The sequence below is a fragment of the Melanaphis sacchari genome, unplaced genomic scaffold (assembly GCF_002803265.2).
Source record: "Melanaphis sacchari strain LSU unplaced genomic scaffold, SCAv2.0 Contig0_pilon_pilon, whole genome shotgun sequence".
Taxonomy (NCBI): domain Eukaryota; kingdom Metazoa; phylum Arthropoda; class Insecta; order Hemiptera; family Aphididae; genus Melanaphis; species Melanaphis sacchari.
The window spans coordinates 1,523,343-1,547,807 of NW_020270366.1; the positions used below are offsets into that span (position 1 = coordinate 1,523,343).

Genomic DNA, 24,465 nt, shown 5'->3' on the forward strand with positions numbered 1-24,465 from the left:
TTATGACACAAAACAGCCGTGGTGTACCGATAGGGTGGCATGAAGGGCCACTGCCCTGTGATTTTAGAGAGCCCATAAAAAAAAATCACCTCTTAACAAAATTTAAAATTACAATTATCTTTGGTAAAAAATTATATTTTTGTAAAATTAAATTACTTCATAATGAAATAAATTTAATGATTGTTCACGATTATATTTATAGATAATTTTATGTTAGCCTGTCGACGTAGACGTAGGCGATATTATTATATTATATCGTGGAGCGAAGATATATAAACGACATTTTTAAAAAATCGTTTCATTTTAAACGGTTCATAATTGAAAATGGTCATAGTAGTCTTAAGGATAATTGACCTTTTATTAAAAATTCAGATAGTAGATCTTTTATAGAAAAATATTATTTTACAGTGTTCAAATGTGGTTTAAAAATCGAACGTTCATTCCTATGTTATTCGATTATATATTCATTTAACATGACTAAATCTATTTAGTCATGTTTATATAATATATATTATCATGTTACATGTTACATTACAATGAAACTCCATGTATGTACATTTACAGTTCGATAAATATCTTTTAATAATTCAAACAAAGCATACTAGCTTTACCAAAGTCCAAAGACCATGATAAATCATAAGATACATAAAACGATCGCATTGACCTTTATTACCTAAAAAAATCCCATCGAGCCGACTAAACTATTTTTTTCCTAAGTTCTAACTTTTTACAATTGTAAATATCTATACGCTTTCGTTTGTTTTTGTTTCTTAAGACTCCCCGACTCAGTAAACTCCAAATAAATAAAGGCATGCTTGTTGTAGTAGTCAATAAATACATATTAAATCACACTTACTGATACTCATTTAAGTTTAATTTGTATAAGCCATTTTCAAAACCGGCTTGCACAATAAATACAAATAATGTGAAATTTATGTTTATATTTTTAAATAATTTCTAAATAATCATACTTACCATGTTCCGTTAAAAATGTTGTAAGAAATAATTACACCTAGGTATTATTATTTTTTAATTTTTTGTTTTGAGCTACGTAAATTTGCATGTATCTACTTTCTACGTTTATCTATAAACTATTTCCGCTCAAACAATAATGCATGCAATATATATGTTTAATAAATGATCACATGAAAAACAATTTTATATTTTTGTGTACACAAAACATTTTATTTATATTATAATATGTATGACAAAAGTATTTGTCATATAAAGCATAAACGCCATAAACTACCCAAACACAATAATAAAAATACTAAAAAACTATAACAGGATAGGTGGATACAAAAATGGAGGAAAGAGAACCGATGGTGTTCGTGAGAATAGAACTGGTCAGTATTTATCTATATTCACGTTACCGTAAAACGGTCTAGGGCAATCGAGCGGAGTGTCGGACACGTAGGGTCGCAAGCGCGCAACGACCGTTACTGACTCGCGAGTCGCGGTGTTGGCGCGACTGCGGCAGAGTCGGCAGACTACAAGAACGACTTGTACGATGACAATATGCACTTATATGGTGGTGCCGTGGCGGTGGACAATGACGGAGATTTGGGCTAATGCTAGTGCACTTGCATTTTGCAATAGACTCAATAGAGTGCAACGGCTGTAACGTGTGGCAAGACGTGTTCACAACCAGTCTCAGCGTCAACTGTGCTACAGCTTTATAAATTATAGAACACGGTGTCACGGACAACCGTTCCTCCATCGTTTACCCACCCGAATTTGCGCCACTGCTGCACTGCTGCATCCTCGCGTCCATCACGCCGGTGACCGAAGTCGACCAGCCGGTCTGCAGATGGTTTCGACAAAAATGTCGTCCTGCACCGCAACGGATATCCACCACAACACATCCGCTTGAAAGATACAACCACGAAAAATGTGATTTAACATACCGCTTTCACGATCGTGCGCTTTCGTTTTTTTTCCCTTTCTTATGTCTACCTATCCTCAAGTTTGTCTAGCTAGACTTCTCCTCAGCGCTTTTAATCCTCATCTTGATCGCGTAGCGACGTGCCGACGTACAACCACAACACATGGCCTTAAAGATTCTTCGGAAACCTCTCCGGAGGGCCGATAGGAACCGGCGTCTATCTCCAGTTTATCTTCCTCGATCGTGTGCTCGGCGGGTGCCATCGTTGTTTCGAAACCTGCAGAATCACCGTAATCGTCCTTAATATCCGACCGCCGGAGTTTTGACCGGCACACAGAAACCGGCAGCAGGAGCTTCAATATCCGACATTGGGATAATTGTTTGACTGGCGCGCTGAACTCGATTTCTATACAGCCGATGACCTCCATCGGCTGTGTGGAAGGTGCTGGCGTCAACGTTTGCTCCTCTAGACTATATAATTTGATAGGGCAAGTTTCTTTTAAAGATACACAACCCATCAAGCTTTGATCGGTTAACGAAGACATTTTCAGAAAACTGATCGATCAATCGGCGGTCATTATTTTAAGTGAAAATTAAAAATTATATAGGTACCTATTTAAACAATTTTTATTACCTTATTTAAATTATTTAAATCAAAGAAAGATTTAAATAAAATAACTGTATACTAAACATGTTTTTAATTATGTATACCTAACTCTAAAGGCGAAATTTCGCGGGTGGATGCATATCTTTCATACTTCCTTCTTTCAAATTTTTAAAACTAAGAGCCTTAGGTTAGGTTATTTTGGGTTATTTTTCTATAGGCATTAAAAGCTCTAGTTACACCGTTGCAAAACAGTCAATAATCAATTTTAAAAAATAGAGTTCATTTATGAATAAAAACATTTATGCTGGTAATTGGTATTAAAAACAAATAATTATTTTAAATATTTGTAATAACAATGTGAATTTCGTTTGAGGGAGAAAGTCCAAACCCCTTGGACCCTTCTTAGATACGCTCTTGATGTCTACTATAAATATGATAAGTGCAGTCCATTATTTTATATTATTAAGTCTATGAAAAAAATATACAATACTTCCAAAATAAGTTAAGAAAAATAGTTGGTGAATAAAATGATTAATGAAGGAAATAATTTTTGAATAAGTTTATATTTAATGAAATATTTTTTATGGAAACAAGAGCATTTTACATTTCTTAATATAAATAATCGCATGATCAAATGTATATACTATTAATTAATTAATTCATATAATTATTCAATTATTTCAATTTGAACAAATTGACTTTGATACAACTATTTTGTTGTGGAACAATAGATATTAGCAATATTAGATATCTCTGATATCAGTTAGTACAAGAATATCTGGATAACAATAGTTACTATCATTTTGTTATCATTTTATGACTTAGCATTAAAATTCAAAATTATTATTGACATTATTGTTGTAATCGTAGTATTGTCAATTGTCATACGCCACCATTCACAATTATAATAGCATCTAAACACTAATCCATGTATTTTTATTTTACTAATCACTTTCTATAATAGGTATATAACTACTTAATACTTATACAATTACACTTGCAGTTGGAAATCAGTAGCAATAAGTCCATAATAATCACCTTTGAAAATACAATGGTAATGAAACAGTTAATTATTTGTCACTGTTTGAGCTCAGAACTTCGTTTAAACTGATTAACTATATTTCAGTTTTCTCTGAGTTTATTCAATGATATACTTCGACCGTTCAACACGTCATATAGATGTTGGTCAGTATCAATGCTTCCGGGCAGTGAACGAGAAGATGTTGAACGTGGTGGAAAAAGTAAAAACCACTTTATTCCATTTTTGTTTACTATTTTTTTTTTAACATAAAGGTTTCAGTTATAATGCCTCCATCCGCTCTGGACACTTTGACTCGGTTAAATATCAATTATCCAATGTTGTTCAAACTTTCTAATAAAAGAACTAACAGACAAACACACTGTGGTGTATTGGAGTTTATTGCAGATGAAGAAAAAATATATATTCCTTACTGGGTATTATTATATTTCATATTATAATAATTAATAGGCTTAAGTCGAAATCTTCTGTTAATTTTTCATAAGTTCTTGTTAAATCTTCTAGCAATGCATGAGTGTTTTATTTACTCTATATAGTTCAAATAAAGATAATCTTAGTGAACACTCAAAATTTAAAATTATAAAAACTATATGATAATTTATTATTTATTTACATATTATATATATTGCAGTATTATTATATAAATTAATTAATTAGGTAATTAAGTAATTATAATTTAAAATGACCCCACTATAAAATGAGTAGTTTGTGATAAAATATTTTTCTAAATTGTACATGATCATTAAAAATTGTTTTAAATTGAGATTACTATTATTTACAAGATATTTTTAGTATAGCAAGACATTTAAATTTTTTATTTGTATAGAATTTAAATTAGATTTGTTCTACAATTTTTGTAACTCTCATGTGATCCGCAACTTGTATTTTGTTTAGATGATGAAAAACCTGTTACTAGATGAAGGAGATATGGTGCAAGTTGAAAGTGTTTCATTAGAAGTAGCCACTTTTTCGAAGTTTCAACCTCAAAATTCTGAATTTTTAGATATTACTAACCCAAAGGCTGTTTTAGAAAATTGCTTGCGTAATTTTGCTTGTCTGACAACTGGTGATGTAATAGCCATAAAGTACAACCAAAAAATTTATGAGATGTGTGTGTTAGAAACCAAACCAGGTAATGCTGTTAGTATTATTGAATGTGATATGAATGTTGAATTTGCTGCACCAGTTGGTTATGAAGAGCCTAAGCATGAAAAAAAAATGGATACAGAAGAGATGATGGTTGATCCTGCTGATTTAATGCCAGAACCAACTGGTTTCATGGCTTTTAAAGGTTCAGGCAATAGATTAGATGGTAAAAAAAAGAAAGAAAATGCTGATGATTCGCTGAATCAAGTTAAAGCAGCATACCAAAGAGGTATTCCAGATTATAATTATACCTTAGGAACTATACAGTTCTTAAGGAACATCCGTCCTGTTATTAATGACAAAGAGGTAATTACTATATATCAATATATTAATACAGTAAGATTTTGTTAGTTTGATAACCTTAGTAAACCTGCACTATCTTTTCCCTTCTTCTTTCTCATATATATATGAAAAAATCATACAATATTACTGTCACATTTTATAAATTATAAATTAAATATACATACATACATTTTTGTATTGATGCTAAGTTGTTTTATTTTTTGGTCAAGCCCTCAATAATTTAACAAACCTCTCAATCTAACAACCCATAGTCCTATACAAGTTTGATTAGTGAGGTTTTGTTATACCTATATTCAACAATTTGTTTTATGTCAGATTGGTATTTTAATGTATACATTTTACTTAAATACATAATTTATGTCAGCATGTTACTAATGACACTACCACTTATGACAACTTACAAGGGCACCCATAGAAAAATTCTAAAGGAGGGACAACATTTTAATTATGTCCTTAAGATAGGAAGGGGTTTACAATTTAACATTATACTATTATATTTTATATATCAAACTGGAAAATTATAAAATAATAATTATTTAACCAATCAACCATAAAAGTTATTTATTGAATCTTCGTTTGATTACTAACATAAATTTATTAAAATATTAATTTACAAATAAAAATTGTAAATTTCTTTTTTTAACACTAAATATATTTATTACTTGTTCTATGTATTCATTCGTTTTTTCATCAATTTTTTTTCTTATGTACGTTTATCATGCATAATCCATCAAGTCTATCTTCACTCATTGTAGATCTTATGTAAACAATTTTTCAACATTTTCCAGGGGAGGGACATGTCCCATCCTTGCCTTCCCCTCCATAAGAGCACCCTTGACAACTTATCTAAATATGGATATGATGTTTAAACATACTAATTAGAAATCAGACCCTGACTAACTACTACTATTTTATAAAACTGAGTATATAAACAAAAATATTTGTATGTTAAATTTATAGGCATTTCTTACTATTAAAATAAATTAATTTACTATTTAATTTATTTTTGAAAAATTGTATAATACAAATTACATTAACTAAATTAATATTTCACATTTCAGAATGAAAATCAAGATGAATTTAAGCCATTTGCTGGATCTGGATCAGTACTAAAAAAAAAAACAAAAAAATAATAATATAAATTTGTTATAAAACGTGTACATATTTGTTTAATATAAAAGCATTTAGATTTTAAATAGTGTACTTTTTATTTTTTTATGACAATTCTATATTTATTGTTGACTGGTTTTAACTTGATGATTATTAATTTATAATTAAGAATAAGTATTTCTTACAATTAAAAATTCAACCATTGATTTTTAAATTAAAGCATTTAGCATAATATTCCTATTGTAAATAAGAATTTCACTAAAGGTTATAGAAACAAAAATAATAAAATATACAATAATCTATACTTATAAAATCCAAATACCACTTCGTTACTGATCGCTGTAACTCAGAAACTACGCAATGTACGAACTTGAAATTTGGAATAGAGATTCTTCTCATATTTTCACCTCGCAATAAGAAAGGATTTTCAAAAATGTTGCATTTTAGTGGAGTAATTAACAATTATAATTATTCACAGCCAATACGTATTGTGCTGCACCGTACGGGAGCACGGCGACCCGCGGGTTTCCAACTGGCAACTACCAATAAGGGCAATAAGTAATAACCCATATACCCTTACCTACTGATAGATATGAATTGTTCTGAGAAATTTATCGATAAAAATAACATCACGCATCGCGTGTACACCAATACTTCTATTAAATAATATGAAGTATATGAACAAAAATACCCATGGGCAAAGCCGGGTAATTAAGTTAATAATTATATATTTTCTATAATATTCACAATGGTTTATTTTTCATTTAATATTGTTTTCTAAAAGTTCTCATTCCGTACAAATATTTCGCTTAAAACAAAATTTCATATAATGATTACAATAATTTTATTTGTGAATTTTATAGATAGTTCCTTAATTCATTTATTTTTTAATTTTTTTTTTTTTTTTAATGCCGTCTATTGATTTACTTATAATTTTTATACTAATATATTATTTTTACATTGTGTAAATTTGAAAGAAAATTGACAATGACAAGGAAGTTAATAGTGATCTATTGATCAGTTTCGATTAAGGCGTCTAATTGGATTGCCTGGAAGCTGTTTTGAGTGCGTTTGACATAAAATATGATTTGAATGAAGTGTTAGATAGAAAATGGTTGCAGTATTTTTTATAGAAAAAACTCTGAACTCTAAAGTCTTGGTGTAGTGAAAGATTTGTGATGTACCATAGTGCTTTGGTTACCACATGACATACAGAGATAAATTAATTGAAAAGGTTGTAGACTGTAGTATTGTCCTGATATTTGAGATTCTTGCAGTGCCCCAGAAAGTAATATCATATGGCCACATTGGTTGAAAGAGACTTTTGTATAAAAGTAAATGATTTGAGATATTCCTGTTGGACCTATTATGAGTGGTCTTGTTTAGTATAGATGACTTTTAAAGTTATTTCATTTTATTTTTAAAATAAGGTCTCCAGGCGAGTCTCCTGTCAAATAACAGGCTAAGGATTATTTGTTATCCTTAAATAGAGCCATAAAGGATTACGGAGTTGTTAAATGTAATTTATATCGTAATTGTCGGATTATGTAGAATCAAAATTAAGCTTGATTTTAAAGGATTTGTTTTCGACATAAGATTTAAACAGAAAGTAATATCTATAATAAGGAGCGGTAAATATTTTTCTTAAGAGGACGCTGTATCCGCATGTGTTGGTCTCTGTCTTACATATATACAACATAGCAAATTTTCGTTCAGCAGAATTCATTTTATGTTGTTAGCTTTAACATGAGAGTAAATTCACCTATTATCGAACTTAAAGATAATAATTTTATCTAGGTAATGACATAGGATTTTATTGATATTTTAATTTTAAGCTGAGTTATAGTCATATAAGTTATTGAAACTTTAAAATGCTCATAATTCACTTTAAAATTATAATATTAACAAAAGCCTATGTCATTGCCTAGATAAAATTCTTACATTTAAGTTTGATAATAGATAAATTTACTTTAATGTTAAAGCTAACAACATAAAATGGATTCTGCTGAACGAAAATTTGCTATGTTGTATGTATGTAAGACAGAGATAACACATGCGGGTGCGGCGTCATCTTAATAGTAAATTAATGTACCAGATTAAATTGAATGTTTGCCCAACGTCATGAAATACAGCTGAACAGTATTTTTTCGTTTTGAGAGATACCTATAGCAAATAAGATCAACAACTCTATACACTATAGAATTGGTAAAAAGAAGTATGTTTAAGCGTAAACCAAACTGAAATTTCATAATGGTAATTTTTTGCTACTATTTTCTATATTACATACTATTTTTTATTTTTTCTAATACGTAATAACTAATAACTGTAGACAAGCTTAATCAAGTTCTTTATTAATCATAAGTTTTAATTAACTGGAATTAAAAAAAAAAAATGAACATAACTCTATAAATATTTTGTCTGAAGCCAAAATGTTGATATTTTATATTCATATACCTATATAAATAATTATGATTTTTTTATTTTGTTGTATAATTTAAAAATGATTAGTGATTACCTAAAACAGATTCTTCAATATGTACTTGAAATGTTCATCAAATTATTTTATTATTTCCTACGCATGATATAATTTTATAAATGTTTTGATCTAATTATTGCTCTTTAGGTAGAGATATTTGTGATTTTTAATTATATTTTAGTTTTTTTTTTCTATAAACTATAAATATTGTTACGTAAGTTACGTTAATAAAAAAATGTTAACAAGATCAAAAAAATTTGAAACAAATTAATTTAAGGTTCCTCATAAGTTGTCATTATATTATAGCTATTTCACAATAAAAAAAACATATTCGCATAGTTTTTTTTTTTTTATTTAAGTACTTGATATTCCAAATTTTCAAACACACTAATAATAGTATAGCACGATACAGCAGAGTGATTACCTTTTTCTCTTTTTTTATTTCGCATAATACATGTAGAATTGTATATTTTTAAATGTTATAAAATTAGAGATTTTGTTGGACAAAAATAATTTAAAAATATATAATATAATAAAAATGATATGAATTTATTTATTAGTTATATTCTGTGGTTAAACTAATAAAAATAATTTACATAAACAGGAACTTTACATTGTCAAATTGTAAAATAACGTATCGGACAAAATATGACAATGTGGTTATTTAAATTGTGTAACACGTATTATCACAGAATTTTATTTATTATTCTACTATTTCTACTTATAGGTCTATGGACGCAATAGATTTTGCAGGTGCGCAGTAGTGCAGTATTACGGCTTTAAATATTATCTACAAACGTGCGCAGTACTGCCGAACAACTATTTACTACTGAATTACGTGTGATCGTGATGGATTGCAGTGATTATGATAACATGATTTACAGTACCTACTACCTAACGTTAATGACGAATTCTTTTGTTACTTGTGCGTTTTAAAATTTTCGTTTTTTAAGGTGTTTTCGAAATTCAAATAGGCTTGGTCGACTGTGCGTGTTAAAAATATTGTCTTCTGTGATTATTGACGGTCCCTAACTATAAAACATGAATGAAAAAGGCATAATTAGTTTGAGTTTCAATCAAGACCGTAGTGAGTATACAAAGGACATTTCAATCTACTGCTCTCTGTAGGTAGTGTCGCTGAATGTGGTCATAATCTTCAAATTTTTGTTGTTTCAGCTTGTTTCGCTTGTTGCACTGAAACTGGTTTAAGAATTTACAATGTTGAACCTGTGTCACCAAGGGAGAAGTTTGGTAAGTCAACTTCAAACAATGCAAGTTGCTTTGGTGATTTTCTATACACTAATTTATGATTGAAACCATGTTATTTGTTGTGATATACAGATTTTGGTGGTGTATCGAAATGCGAGATGCTCAATCGAACAAATCTTTTTGCTATAATTGCTGGTGGAAAATACCCAAAATATTCTCAAAATACTGTACTCATCTATGATGCTTTGTTGCAAAAATTTGTGATGGAAATTACTTGTGCCTCTAATGTAAAATCTGTGCGAATGAGGAGAAACAAGTAAATATAAACCTATAATATTATTCTTCAATAAAATACTACAGTAATATTATTTTAAATTTTTAACTTAGAATAATAGTTGTAACTATGGACAAGATATCTGTTTTTACATTTCCTTCAGTTGTTAAGCATATAATTAATTTGGAAACTCGTCCTAACCCTTTGGGATTGTGTGAAATCACTCCTTTAGAAACGTCTACAAAACAAATCATTGCATATCCTGGAAATAAAATTGGTAGCATTCATATTATGGTAATTATAGAATTAATATTTTATCACACAAAGTTGTGCATAAAAATAATTTTTTTATTTTAGGATGTTTCAAATTTAGAAGCAACAAGTTCTAGTGCTCCGGCAATACTTAATGCTCATCAGGGAGAGATTTCTTGTTTGGCTATTAATTCACTCGGTACACTCATAGCTAGTGCAAGTTCTAAAGGAACCTTAATCAGAATCTGGGATACTTCTCATAAAGTCAAAGTTGCTGAACTAAGACGTGGGTCAGATACAGCAACATTATACTGGTATGTAGTTTTTTGTTTACATTTTTTTAAAGGTAAAAATTATATGAATTTATTATATTATGCATTTTTATTGCTTAAATAATTAAATACAAGTTTTTAGAATGATAAATTTTCATACAATTTGTAAAATAATAACATAATATGATTAATTTATAATTAAATATTGTATTTAATCTGCTTACATTTTTACAGCATAAACTTCAGTCCTGATTCAGAATTTTTATGCTGTTCAAGTGACAAGGGCACAATTCATATATTTGCAGTGATAGAATCTGACTTAAATCGCCGATCTAGTCTATCACCATTTAGTTTTTTCAGTTCTTACTGTCAATCACAGTGGGCTTTGGCTACTTTTACAGTACCTCCTGAAGTGGGCTGTATTTGCACTTTTTTAACATTAGATACTGTTGCTGGTAAGAATAAAATCATCAGCTTTTCAAATATTTAGATAATTATTTAATCGTTTTTTTTTTTTTTCATAACAACTATCCTTTGTTAATCTGTATAAGTAATTTTTTTCTTATGTATTAACTACATATTTGCATAATATATGAAGTGATAATAAAACCAAGATTAAGAAACTACACTTAAAAAATATTAATAAAGCACACTAATTCAATATTAACAATTTAAGGCATTTAAATCACTAAGAGGACATTCCACTCGCATGTGATGTCTTCATCTTATAAACAAATAGCATAACTAATTGTTTGTTCTGAATAATCAATTTAACTCTGGCATGTTAAATATAACAATGAAGAATTGACCCATTATCAAATTTAATAGTAAAAAATTACATAGTGAATCACATAGACTTTTTTTTATATTTTTATTCTAAAGTGAGTTGTGAGCATTTTAAAAATTTAAAAAAAGCCTATATGGTTCAATATGTAATAATTTTATTATTACATTTGATAATAGGTCAATTCATTGTTATATTTAACATGCCAGAGTTAAATTGATTATTTAGAACAAACAATTTGTTATGCTATGTGTTTGTAAGACGGAGACATAGGGTACTCTGAAGTAATTTTTGTTTATTTTATAAAAAACATTGATTAGGAAGTGCAAGAATTATTCATATAAATTTATTATAATAGTATACTATAGCGTGAATATGTGTTACTGTTTTGTTATTGATGATTTGGGTTTGACTTCCACTTTCTGATTAAGTAGAGTTGTCATTTCCAGTATTTTGTATCTTTAACCATATTATTAAAAACTGCTTGGCATGTATAACTGGCTATCTGTCAAATTTGTAATTTACTTTTTGCAATCAAATAAACTTCTATTATTAACAGCTTGTTTATATATTATACATATTATTTTATTTTAGTATAGTTTCATTAAACTTATGTTTTAGCTATCTGCCTTGACGGTACTTATCACAAGTTTGGATTTTCCAAAGATGGTTCTAGCAGACGTAAAGCTTTCCAAATATATTTACACAATTGTGAAGATGAAGAAATTTAAATTTATTTTTGATTTAGAATTTTTCATAATATATTCTTTTTACTTAGTGTAAGTTACTCCTAATTAATTTTAAAATAAATGTATGTGACAATCATGTAAACAAAAATAAACATTTAATAAATTTATATATTTTTTGTTAATATATTATGTGTAATGTCCCCACATTATGCTTTTTTTGTTTTAAAATTTGAATTTAGTTCCAAAAAAGTTTTATTTATTATAAACATATTAAATACTGGAAGTTTAAAACTTTTTATGTTATACATTTTTCATCTTATAGATTTATTATACTTTTCTTAGTTTGGTATTTAATTTTAATGATGAATTATATTGTACATTGAATTCAAATTTTATTATGTTATATTCGTTATATACAAATATATTTTAATTTTATATAATATAGTTAAGAACAATTTATATTGTATATCTTTTCTCAGGTATAATATTATGTAATAACTTGAAAACAATTATATTTTATTGATTTTGTTTTTTTATGTGGAATGACCAATTGTAATTGTCGTTTACTGAGTAATATTTACTGTAATTGTATAAAAATATTAGAAATGTGTTTCTTAAGAAAATATTTGAAATTATTATTATTATTACCACTTATTAGATAATCTCAAAAAAAAACCTCATATTGCGAATCAAATTATTAACTCGTGTTTACTTATTGTCGTTTGTTCCAAGATGGAAATTCGGAGCATTTCATTGATTTTCTATTCCATGACTGCGATGGCGAGGTCAATTGGGCGGCGCTACGGTGGGGCGCGCTGGTCGGCATCGCGGCCTGGATTGCGCGGGGTGGGGCGCGTAGCCCAAACAAAGCCGACACCGCCCGTACCCGACGTGTGTCGCTTTCAGACTCGCTAGCTCTGCCGTTGTGAGTTGAGGTATTAGTGAGCACCAACTGCAGAGCGTCACTGAGGTACTATTGCAAAGAGCAGTTAACTCACAGTCTTCTTGGACGTCTTCACATCGTCCTCGTAATTACCGGTTATGCCGCTGCGCTGAAAATCGAAACTTATTTAATTTTTTTATTATTGTTAATATTGTTATACGAAAATCCCGCCACCTATCGCGCGCCTTTTTATACACGGTATCATTTTGGCCATTGCCCGGTAATTATTATGGTCGTGCATCACAGCGCGACGTCCGTCAGCATGGAGGTGGATCCGCCGCGGAACGCCAACAGCCCGGACGACCCGAAGACTGCAAACGGTTCGTCGGAGAATGAGAAAGCCGAGGACTCGGAATCGTCGGAAGACGGGCCACTGGACGTGGGTGAACATTACCTGGTTCGCCGGTACGACGATTCGTGGCGTGAGTACACACAACCGGCTGGTTGATAATATCTAATATTAAGTAGTATCGATATGATGAGACGGTCGATCGATCGATGAGTAAATAAACTTTTTCGTCATCCTCCTCCGCAGCCTCCGCCGGGTGACGACCCGGCCGGTGCCGCACAACGTGATTTCAATGCGTGTGTGCGTGCGCGCGAGTCGTTGGTTTTGCGCCGCGTTCTTGCGGGTGCGGACACGGAGCTCTGCCGCCGCCGATCGCTGACGAAATGTTGTGCAATCTATAGCCGTCGGCCGGCGTGCAACATGTGCGCGATTGTGTATAATATATTCGCACTCGCACGATATTAATATTATTGTTTTTCCTACGACCGATTTGTCGGGCCGACTGTATGAAAACGACAGCTGCTGCGTTCGATTTGTCGGTAGTCAGACAAACGGCGAAGCGCCGCGCCTGGGTCGTCGACTCGTCGTTCTTTTGTTCGTTTTTGAACGCGCCGGCGGGTTCCAGCGCAGTCCTGACTCCTCTCCTCCGCTCTACTTGCCCACCCATTGTTCCCCGCGACCGTTACCGTCACCACCATCGTTGTTGTTGTGATAGCGGTGGCCCGTCCCTCGACCTCTAAAACTTTTAAGAAAAATAAAACGTAAATAAATAAGTACGCGATGACGTTTTCGGGCCGTCAAGGCGCGTTCACGACCGTCGCCGTTCGATACCGTTCGGCGGCGTTCTCGCGCGTAATTTTCGCCCGCGCAATTTTTTCCCGCCGTCACGACCGTCATTTAATTGTACTCCGCGCGTCGGTGTGTTGTTATTGCTCCGCTTGCCGACGTCGCGCGTTCAGTACTCGCTACGAATTGTTGCCATTTTCCATGATTTTTTTTCCCGCGCACTTTCGTTCTTACTGCGAGTGCGTGTTGTATGGGCCATATCGTTCATAAAAATTTAATTAACCGAGTTAACGAATAATGCTTGATTCTTTAATTAATAAAATAAGCTAAAACTTAATGATTTTTTTTTTATATGATTATTTTGTAAATATATTTTTCAATTTTTGAGGTAACTATCGCTTTTATGTAGCGGTTCATAACATTACACCGTGAAATACGACATAATTCTCTTACGCTGACAATTTGTCGTCACACTACGCTTGTTATGTGTCAATAACTGTTGTTTGTAAACTAGAAGTTAATAATAGCAGTTATATTAAATTTAATTTTAATATAAATCCAAAAATTTTGTATTGCATTTTTTTTTCTTCTCATATTAATAATTTCGATGGTAATGTGAAGAAAACAAGACAAAAATCGTCCCCTTCGTAATTTGTCAGGATATAGGGTAAATGATCCTCTAAAAATGGACTAACCTGTTTTAAACGTAATATACGATTGCTTTATTTTTTGTTTAGTGAACTAGAAAATCACATGTGCTTGCCCCATAGCAGTGTTATACCTTATAGGCTTTAAATTATAACATTATTTTATATATAATTTATCTTAATTTATTATATATTAAATTCGTTTTTATTTCGTATTTTTGATCACTTTAATTCGTTAAACGATAATGAATACGATTCGCTAACAGGAAGAGCGATAATTAATGCGTGGGTAGTTTTGCTGTCATACTCCTTGTACACTATTGATATTAGGAAGTAATATTAAATTTTGTATTTAGATTTTTGATATTTTATTCCTGTTCTCCGTAAAAAATATAATTTATATCTACCACGTTAATTTGATTCAAATACTGTATTTTTGTTACCACTATACTTGGGTTAGATTAGGTTTGTGGTATGTATTCTGTCCAGCAAAAGACAGTAGACTAACGAAATTCGGTTTTTCCATGCATCCCCTTGCGACGCCCTTCCATAGTGGAACTGGTATTGTTGATAGGGTGTCGTGGGGTTTTGTAGAATCTGTATGTTCTTTTGCTGGACTAATTTATTATGTTGATAATAGAATAGTAGATGAATCGTATATTGGTGTACTCATTCACTGATAAATCATTATTGCCTTCCACTAGTTCGAAATATTTTTACAGATAGATAATAATTATGTGATAATGATCATCATAAGCAGCCTATTTTTTCATTATTGTAGTTAATAACAATTTCTTAAAATAAACATAGAATCAAATCAATTTATTTATTTTTTATTATTATTAATAGCTACTATAATACTATAATAGTATTGAAACTGATAGCTCAATTTAATTTTAATCATTGTAATTTAACAATTACTTTTCTAAAATTGACTATAACAATATATTGACATAAATTAAGTAATATATAGCACCTAAAACATTTTATTGTATGTAATTAAAATAAAGGAAGATAAAAATATTACCTACATTTTATTCTCGTGTTTTTTTTTCTTGAGAAAGAAAAATATAGGTTATATCTTATAAAAGAAACTAAATCAAATTATTTTATACATAAATTATTTGTATCCATACACCCTTCTTACTGCTTAGCATTCACAAGTTTTTAATGAGCACTCGCTAGTTTCAATAAATTAATTTTCAACAAATTGCAAGTTAATATGGTTTGAATTTTATGTAGGTAATTGAAGACTTAATTTTGTACGCACAAATTATTATTAACATTTTATTGATTTAGATAGAAGTAATTAAATCTTGTATCTGTTTTATAAATCCAAAACATTATTATTTTAATTTTCTCCTAAAGTTTGTCACAGTTAGTGTTTTGGCAGGTCTAGCCTTCTGGTAAAATATTTTCTTGTCTTTTCTTCTGTGGTTAGCCGGCCCGGCGGCGGATTCGCGCGACAGACGCCCGCCTTTTGGCTGGTGCGCCCAGCGCGAGCGAACGCACGACTGGTATATTACAAGAATTAATACAAACTATTTAAATACACCTGTTTGATATATGAAATCAAAATACGTAATTTGTTTTTAATGTATTTTACTCTGACCCATAAAAATGCTTAGTAAGTATGGCAAGGCTCTAATGTGCATACATATTATGCCTATCTATTATATTTATTTTGCAATTATTTATATTAATTTATAAATTATTGAATAATCAGTTAGTAGAAACTAATTAAACCATTAATTAATTACAAAACCAAAACAATTAATTTATCGTTTTCATATTGGTTATTAATAACAGATTTGTACTTCTGGCAAATATTAAAACAAAAAAACTAGTTTTAACCATAATAGACAAGTTTTATATAAAACGTTAGGTATTCAATTCAATTATTTTTAAAAACTAAATGTTATAATATTTCTATATTTATAACTTATTGATTCCTATCATATGATTTAAAGTGGGTTCTTATTCTAATATAATTTAGATATCTGTAGTTACTAGTTTTACAAAAACATAAATACATAAGTTTAGATTCAATTTTTTATTTTCTTATATTGTAATAATTAAATTTGTAAATATATGATGTCATGTCTAGTTTTACAGTTTTTTCCTGTAATTGATTGTCTACTTTATGAACTTGTTTATGAATGATTGCTTTTCATATCTGTTTTATTTATTTAAATTTTATCTTAATGGCATTTATAAAAAAAAAAACATGTTTGTTTAAAATTTAAGTACCTACTTACCTTACATTTATTATTAATAGATAATATTTTTATATTAAGTCTTGAGTATAATATCTTAGATTATCTAATATCTCAGTTGATATTATATTGTCTTTTGTTCTGAAAAATTTTTTTTTCAAATTTTATTTTTAGATCTTTATCTAAGTTTAATTGTTCTTTATTTATTAAATAAAATAACATAAATGAGTGGTATATTAATGTATTATAGAATATAAGCTATGTTTACAGAGAATGTTGAATATTGTTTTTTGTTTTATTTTTACTGTGTATACCTATATTTACAAATATATTATTATTCTATTGGCTATTATACATTATTTTATGCACTGTTATAATTTTTAATTTTATGTCATTGATTAATATGATATGTCTATTTGTCTTTTATTTATTAGATCCTGCTGAAGTTCTACATACGAGGTTCAATGATACAGAACATCTTTTTGAGTATTATGTACACTATGAAGGGTACAATCGAAGATTGGATCAATGGGTACCTAGAGATCGGTAAGAATGATTTTATTTAATTTTATAATCAACAATTAAAAGTTTAAACATATAATGGTTTAGGATAATGAATTCAAGATTTGATATTTCTGAAAAAAATTGGAAACAAAAAGACGTAAATAAAAACCTAGATCTTCTTAATCAATCAGACAGAAAGATCACAAGGAATCAAAAACGAAGACATGATGAGATAAATCATGTTCCAATGGTAAAAATTATTTATTTTAATATTGTTAGACTACTAAAACTTTTTTTAAATGTAGGCTATATGAGATTCTTAATTAACACATTTTCGTTTATTAAATACTGATACTAAAGTTTAAGAACTCTTATTGAATATATAATAATAATGAAATATTTTGGCATAGTGTTGAATCAATTTGTATTCGTTATACTTTCAACTTATTTTATGACAACTATATTATCAAATTTAATATTGAAGAGGATATTAATATACCTATTATTAGTTTTTTCTCTATGACCCACAAGCAGCATAATTTTGTGTTACATGAAACCAATTTTATATTGATAAATTTAGTATCTGAATGTATCAAAATTTTAAGTTTAGAACATCTGTTGTTGGACTTTGGCTATTTTATTTTATTTTAATTTTTCTGTGATAAATAAACATTTTTAAACTATAATATTTTACATAATTATAACTTGCATAGAAATTAAAATAAATTTTAAAATCCAACAAATAAACATAGTTAATAAATTCGATAATATTTAAATTAACTAGCATAAATTTGCTGTCTTGTGCATGGGTCAGAGAGAGATAATAGATAAAGTACTGGCGACTAGCTTCTTAGTATTTTTTATAATCTGACTTCAAAATTAGCTAGAGGGCTATTATTATTATTATTATTGCATAGACTCCTTAAGTGTATGGTAGTTTGTTTAAAATAATGTAGGTATATTCAAAATTAAATGTCGAATTGTTAAAAACTAAATAAAAAAAAATTTTTTTTATAATATTCATAAGTTGACTTGGGCAATAATTATAGCCATTCAAAAGGATTTAATTGTGTTATTCGTTAATCACACAAGTATTAACATCAAATTTTATTTTAACTAGTCTTATGCAGAGATGGATCCAACTACAGCTGCATTGGAAAAAGAGCACGAGGCAATAACTAAAATTAAATACATCAACAAAGTACAGTTAGGAAAGTATGAAATTGACACATGGTATTTTAGTCCATTTCCAGCAGAATACCAAAAAGAATCTAAAATTTGGATTTGTGAATATTGTTTGAAATACAGCAAATTAGAAAAATCATTCAAATACCACATGGTTAGCACAACATTAAAACTACAAGAATTTTTTTGTATTTAACAAGTTTGTAAAATTTTAGAGCCAATGTACATGGAGGCAACCACCTGGTGTTGAAGTCTACCATAAAGGATCATTATCAATTTGGGAAGTGAATTCCAGTCAACACAAAATGTATTGTCAGAATCTTTGTTTATTGGCAAAGTTATTTTTAGATCACAAAACACTCTATTTTGATGTTGAACCATTTTTGTTTTACATCCTTTGTGAAGTTGACAAAGTTGGTGCACATTTAGTTGGATATTTTTCTAAAGTATGTTGATTAAATTAAAAAAAACTAATTCTGAATTGTAACTTTTGTTCATGTTCTTTTATTCAATTTATACGATTTCAGGAAAAAGATTCACCAGATTGTAACAATGTAGCTTGTATATTAACAATGCCACCATTTCAGCGACAAGGCTATGGTAAATTATTAATAGCATTCAGCTATGAATTGAGCAAGTTGGAAGGACTTGTAGCCAGTCCTGAAAAGCCATTGAGTGATCTTGGTAAATTGTCATACAGATCTTATTGGTCATGGGTACTGTTGGAAATTTTGAAAAACGCTTGTGGATCTTTATCAATTAAAGATTTAAGGTATATATTTATCAATGATCATTGATTATCAGAAGAGCCGTTTAAAGTTATGTAATTTATTGTAGCGCTATGACTAGTATCACTCAAACGGACATCATTTCAACGTTACAGTCCATGAACATGGTAAAGTACTGGAAAGGTCAACATGTGATTTGTGTGACGCCAAAGAATGTTGAACAACTGATTAGTTCGGAGCAGTATAAACGTCCCAGATTCATATTGGAAGGAAGCGCTATTAAATGGACACCCAAAAAGTACAACCCTCGCCCTGGACCATCTAGACATTCAAGATCCCAATACTTAGCCGGATAAAGAAATTGGTGCAGATCCTGTGAAATTATTAACATTACCTAGTAGTCATTTAAGATTTACCTAATGTAAATAGTTAAAACTTTTTTACATATATATTTTAATATATATTTTGGGAAGGTTTAAATGACAAGGGCAAACATCAGTTTTGCTGTTCATTAAGGACTGTTATGGATTATTGACAACAAACATTGAATTAAAAAAATATTTACATTCTCGGAATATCTTTTATATCCGATGATTTGTTAGGCTGTTAATGGGTGGTGTTGTAAATGATTTATGGCGAACGCAATTGATGTGATAGGGCATCAGTCTTTTTAGACTTGTGGTTGTTCTCCAGTACCCTATGGTGTTAGTCTTGCGTAGATACACTTATTATTAGGGTTTAGTGTGATAATATGTTTGCTATTTTTATTAAATACCATATTATATTGTCCCTTGTCATGCCTTTTCATCATGTGATAGTATTTTATTTTTGACTTTTCCAAGTACACGCCTAAGACATAAGTTGACATTTTAATTATCTCATTGTATTTCAATAATTTTCTATTTTATATCTTTTGTATTTCATTAATTAATGTGAATGTGCTTATGTTTTAGCGTAAACAAATAAAATAAATGCAAACTTACATTAACTTTGGCGTTTAATTTTAAACACAAATTTCAGGATATTTTATTTTATTAAAATAATATGTATACATAATTTCCTGTATCAGATCTTTGTTCAATGTACCTCTTTGGTTTCCTTTTTTTAAATTCAATAATTCATACATTTATCGAATCTGCTGTTAGTTGCACGATAACAGATTTATATACTTGATTTATAAACTGGTAGCTGTAACTAGTGACTGCTCTTTAAGTGATATGCCTTTAATACATCTCCTTTTCATATTTTTTAAATTGATGTAAGAATTTTGATGAATCAATTGCTTGGTTAATATTGATATTAGTTAAAATATAACCTTTCTTTAAATGTAATTTAAGACTTGAATAACATCCAGTTGTTAAATTGTGTGAAGTAAAACTTAAGATTTATAGTAAATATATATATTATATATTCATAATTATGATAAAAATAATATATTGTACTAAGTTCATATTAACTTAGCTGTTGGTGCGAAGTGAATCTATTATTAATTAAAGTTATTGCATTTATTATTATATTCAAATGAGTTTTGTTGAATATGACGCAGTTTATGTGTGTAGACAATTAGATTACGTACTGTATTTTTTTGTACTGATAGTGAAAACTTTAGTTTTTGTAAAAGATATGGTAACAAATAAGGTAATGTTGAAGTAGCTGATGCTTATGTATACTATAACTTAATAAGATTAAATATATTTAGTTCATTGTTGAAAATGTACTATGATATTTAGTATACATACTTCAATTTGTACTAGATGGTAATATTAATAATCTTATATTTTATAATTACCTAATAGAAATGTGAAAGCAATTAAGAAATACTAAAGAATTTACTTGTCCATAATTTTTCCTAACATTTTAATACATGACCATTTCTATACTTATTCTATTTGTTATTTTTTTTTTATTTTTTGAAATTAAGGAATATTCATTTATACATTTCAATATAATATATAATAATCATGCCTGAAATTGTGTAATTTATTGAAACCTAAAATGTTTCAACATTTTAATAGTGATTATTATTTATTTTATACAAGTTATATTTCATTTCTACTGAATTGCAAACAGATCTCTTTGATTTATTGTATATTTTTCAAGTTTAATTACATGATGAAATTCATAAATTATTTCTCAATGAAAAATTTGTTGTTATAATTGATTTAAAAGACCATTCTCATTCTTGGTATGTTTGACATTCTTCTAAGATAAAGATTGCATTTGTAAACATTGACAATCATTTTGTTTCATCTGAAAATATTTTGATCATTAGAAGACATATTATATTAATTTTATTAAATCAAATAATAAAATAACAAGTATAGCATTATATATAATCATCTTTCATTAAACTTATTGTCAAATTTCATCTCAAAGATTTATTTATAGTTTAAAGTATTCATACCCTCTTTGTAACGGTACATTTTTAGAAACAATGAACGCTACAAAAAATATATATCTCAACTTAGAAATATCTGCCTATCAAAAATTGTTATTAATAGCTTTAGTTTTGCACTCGTGTCGTTCATTTTTGTCGATAATAATTAATTTTGACGTGTGTGATAAATAGTGAAAAGTGTGGAATACAAAATCGTAGATTTATGGTTGGGAACAAATCTAAATATTGTCACGATAGTTTCAACAAATTTGTTATCAAATGTTAGTTTAATTACTGTGTGTATCATGTTCCATACAACCACACAGTAGAATGTTTTTGAAATTTAATGAAAAATAGGGTTCTGACACTGCTAGTATTTCCTATTTTTTTCTGTTGATCCTTGGGACTACGGAGTTTATCAATTCCGCTATGCCATCTATTGATTTTTACTTGTGGTAATAGTGTAAATAAGTGTGAAATACTGGTTATTTATCATAACTTAATAAATTAAAAATATGCATGAGATAAATTATTCTTTAAAATACCTATTTTAATGGTAAATAGAACAATATACCTAATTAATATTTCTACACACATAACATGGCAGCCATTGCAGGAAACTAAAGATGAAAATTTAAACGTATTGGTTTAAATTTTTGGAAATAATGTTTTAATACGTCTTGGTAGATACATAAGAAAATGTATAAATAGGTACCTAAATTATTTTTTAATCTACAAAATTAACCGGGTAAGTACTTATCAATGATATTTACTAAAATAGTAAAATTAAAATCATTGTATTATTTATATTTCGTATTGGCATAGTATAAATAATAATGTAGCTATTAAAATATCAATTTTTTATGAATTATTTTTTGTCAGATTTAAGTAAAACCAACTTAAATGAATAGAATACATTATAATATATATATATAATATATTATATTATTATCAATAATGTCATCTATTTATGTAATTTTAAAACAATTTTTAAATTTGTTTTTGGGAAATTAATATTTCCCAATTAGTAGGTTTTAATAAACTTATAATTTCAAAAAATCGACGGATGTTTTAAAGCTACCTACATATTTCTTTGTTTGACTATTCAATTTCTGGTAGAACCAATAGTGAATAGGTAGGTATACGCAGTTCATTTTACGGTGAAATTTTGTACTTTTTTCCCTAATAAAAAAGTGACATCAATGAAATTCTATTTTACAATATTATAATCATAATAATTATGGTTTGATTATTAGTATTATTACTCAATAAACATTTTTTTCTCCCCTTCCAATTCGACGCCTACCATTCAACGATTACATATTGTATTTTAATAATCACTTTTGTTATAGACTTATAGTATACCTAAATATAGATTAATTAATATAGGAAGTGAACTCGTTAGGTATACTCAACTATAAGTCTATAAATGTCATTAATTTGGACGTATGAGGGTGTTGATTTTAAAACTCGAGTCTCCAATAAAATTGCAATTAATCAATAATTGGTATGAGTAAGACGTGTAAGTGTTATACGTTTTACGTAAGTATTATTATTTTTTAAATTAATACACGAATGTTACAGCGTTTAACTTGCATTTTAATTTACTTAAATATGTATATACAAACATAAGTAAATAAATATAATTATCCTATAATTACCTATATCCTACACGTTTTGAGTTTTAAAAAATCGTCGGTCACCGGTGTTGTTTAATTCGCATACTGGAATCATTCAAAGGCGTAAAATTAATCCCTAGTCTAGCGGACCGCCACACGGGTACGATAGTGTGTAACCATCGTCCGGGCCGTCGCGATCGGTCATGTCTGTATCCAATCGGTTACGATGTCACACACCTGCACCGCTTCCGGAAACTGTTTGGGACGGCAGTGCCGACGTTTGTGTTCCTATCCCTCACAGTCTTGACCAATAGTTTGTCACTATTACAGCCAACAGTGTCACTGTGACGTCCTTACTTGTGGGCGCACCAATAGTCGCATTGGTACTGCTTGTCTGCCGAATACATCGTATTGAGTGTGATCTTTCTCGGCGGTCACAGATCTGCGTCCGTTCACAAATAATTATGTTATGCTCCGCTGTTAGCTGCGATTATTTTTACTATTTTCACTAGCGATCACATTTTTTATAGCAGCGGTGTGATAATATGATACGTCACACCATACGCTTCCGGAAAGAATTGATGAATTTGACGATGTTGGGAATGATTGGAGATTATTGTGTACAATTTCAGGTATTGATTCAGAGAGATTGTTCTGATAATAACATACCTTTGGTAATTTGTAAGTGTGCGTGTTTCGTGGTGACTTAACTCCGTGGGCTGAGCATATTAGATGATCTTTCTTCGTTATTAAGTTACTCTGGGAAATTATAGTGTAGCCAATTCAAAACATGATTAGGACGAATTTAATGTTTATGCAATGGTGCTACATTTTTCTAATATACAGGATGGAAAACGTTTTAAAAAAAAAAAAAAACCTTTTTTTTTTGTAATAAAAATATAGAAAAATTAGTATAAAGTATTTCACAAGTTTTGTATAGATTTTTACAAAATACTGAAAATACAGGCTCATATTTTTTTTGCAAGCATTTAAATTTAAGTTTTAATGAAATTATAAGATTAATTTGTAACTTAGGCTTATAATAACCATTTAGCATCGTATCAAATCATAAAAAATGTATTTAAGTGTGAAATATCAATTTTAGGGATATTTTTTAAAATAAAA

General features: G+C 29.1%; 3 protein-coding genes across 4 annotated transcripts; all 3 read left to right on the forward strand.

The window, feature by feature from the left end:
* The first annotated feature begins 3,329 nt into the window (after positions 1 to 3,329).
* On the forward strand, positions 3,330 to 6,157 carry LOC112595336 (ubiquitin recognition factor in ER-associated degradation protein 1-like). 2 transcript variants are annotated; one of them, XM_025340493.1, is made up of 5 exons: positions 3,330 to 3,546; positions 3,619 to 3,733; positions 3,793 to 3,947; positions 4,426 to 4,983; positions 6,042 to 6,157. In XM_025340493.1, the coding sequence occupies exons 1-5, from the start codon at positions 3,544 to 3,546 to the stop codon at positions 6,111 to 6,113; spliced, it is 903 nt and encodes a 300-aa protein (XP_025196278.1). In that variant the 5' UTR covers positions 3,330 to 3,543; the 3' UTR covers positions 6,114 to 6,157. The 2 variants fall into 2 exon arrangements, with proteins under 2 accessions (XP_025196278.1, XP_025196286.1); XM_025340501.1 differs by lacking the exon at positions 3,330 to 3,546 and having other exon boundaries at positions 3,647 to 3,733; positions 3,786 to 3,947.
* A 3,136-nt stretch (positions 6,158 to 9,293) lies between these two features.
* Positions 9,294 to 12,122, forward strand: LOC112595325 (WD repeat domain phosphoinositide-interacting protein 4-like). The gene is made up of 7 exons (XM_025340482.1): positions 9,294 to 9,653; positions 9,743 to 9,817; positions 9,908 to 10,091; positions 10,163 to 10,343; positions 10,407 to 10,615; positions 10,808 to 11,028; positions 11,979 to 12,122. The coding sequence occupies exons 1-7, from the start codon at positions 9,608 to 9,610 to the stop codon at positions 12,086 to 12,088; spliced, it is 1,026 nt and encodes a 341-aa protein (XP_025196267.1). The 5' UTR covers positions 9,294 to 9,607; the 3' UTR covers positions 12,089 to 12,122.
* An 828-nt stretch (positions 12,123 to 12,950) lies between these two features.
* Positions 12,951 to 21,067, forward strand: LOC112603747 (histone acetyltransferase KAT8). Its single transcript, XM_025352478.1, has 7 exons — positions 12,951 to 13,411; positions 17,362 to 17,473; positions 17,537 to 17,681; positions 18,552 to 18,770; positions 18,832 to 19,062; positions 19,144 to 19,388; positions 19,454 to 21,067. Exons 1-7 carry the CDS (start codon positions 13,219 to 13,221, stop codon positions 19,698 to 19,700), a joined length of 1,392 nt encoding a protein of 463 aa, XP_025208263.1. The 5' UTR covers positions 12,951 to 13,218; the 3' UTR covers positions 19,701 to 21,067.
* Positions 21,068 to 24,465: the final 3,398 nt, after the last annotated feature.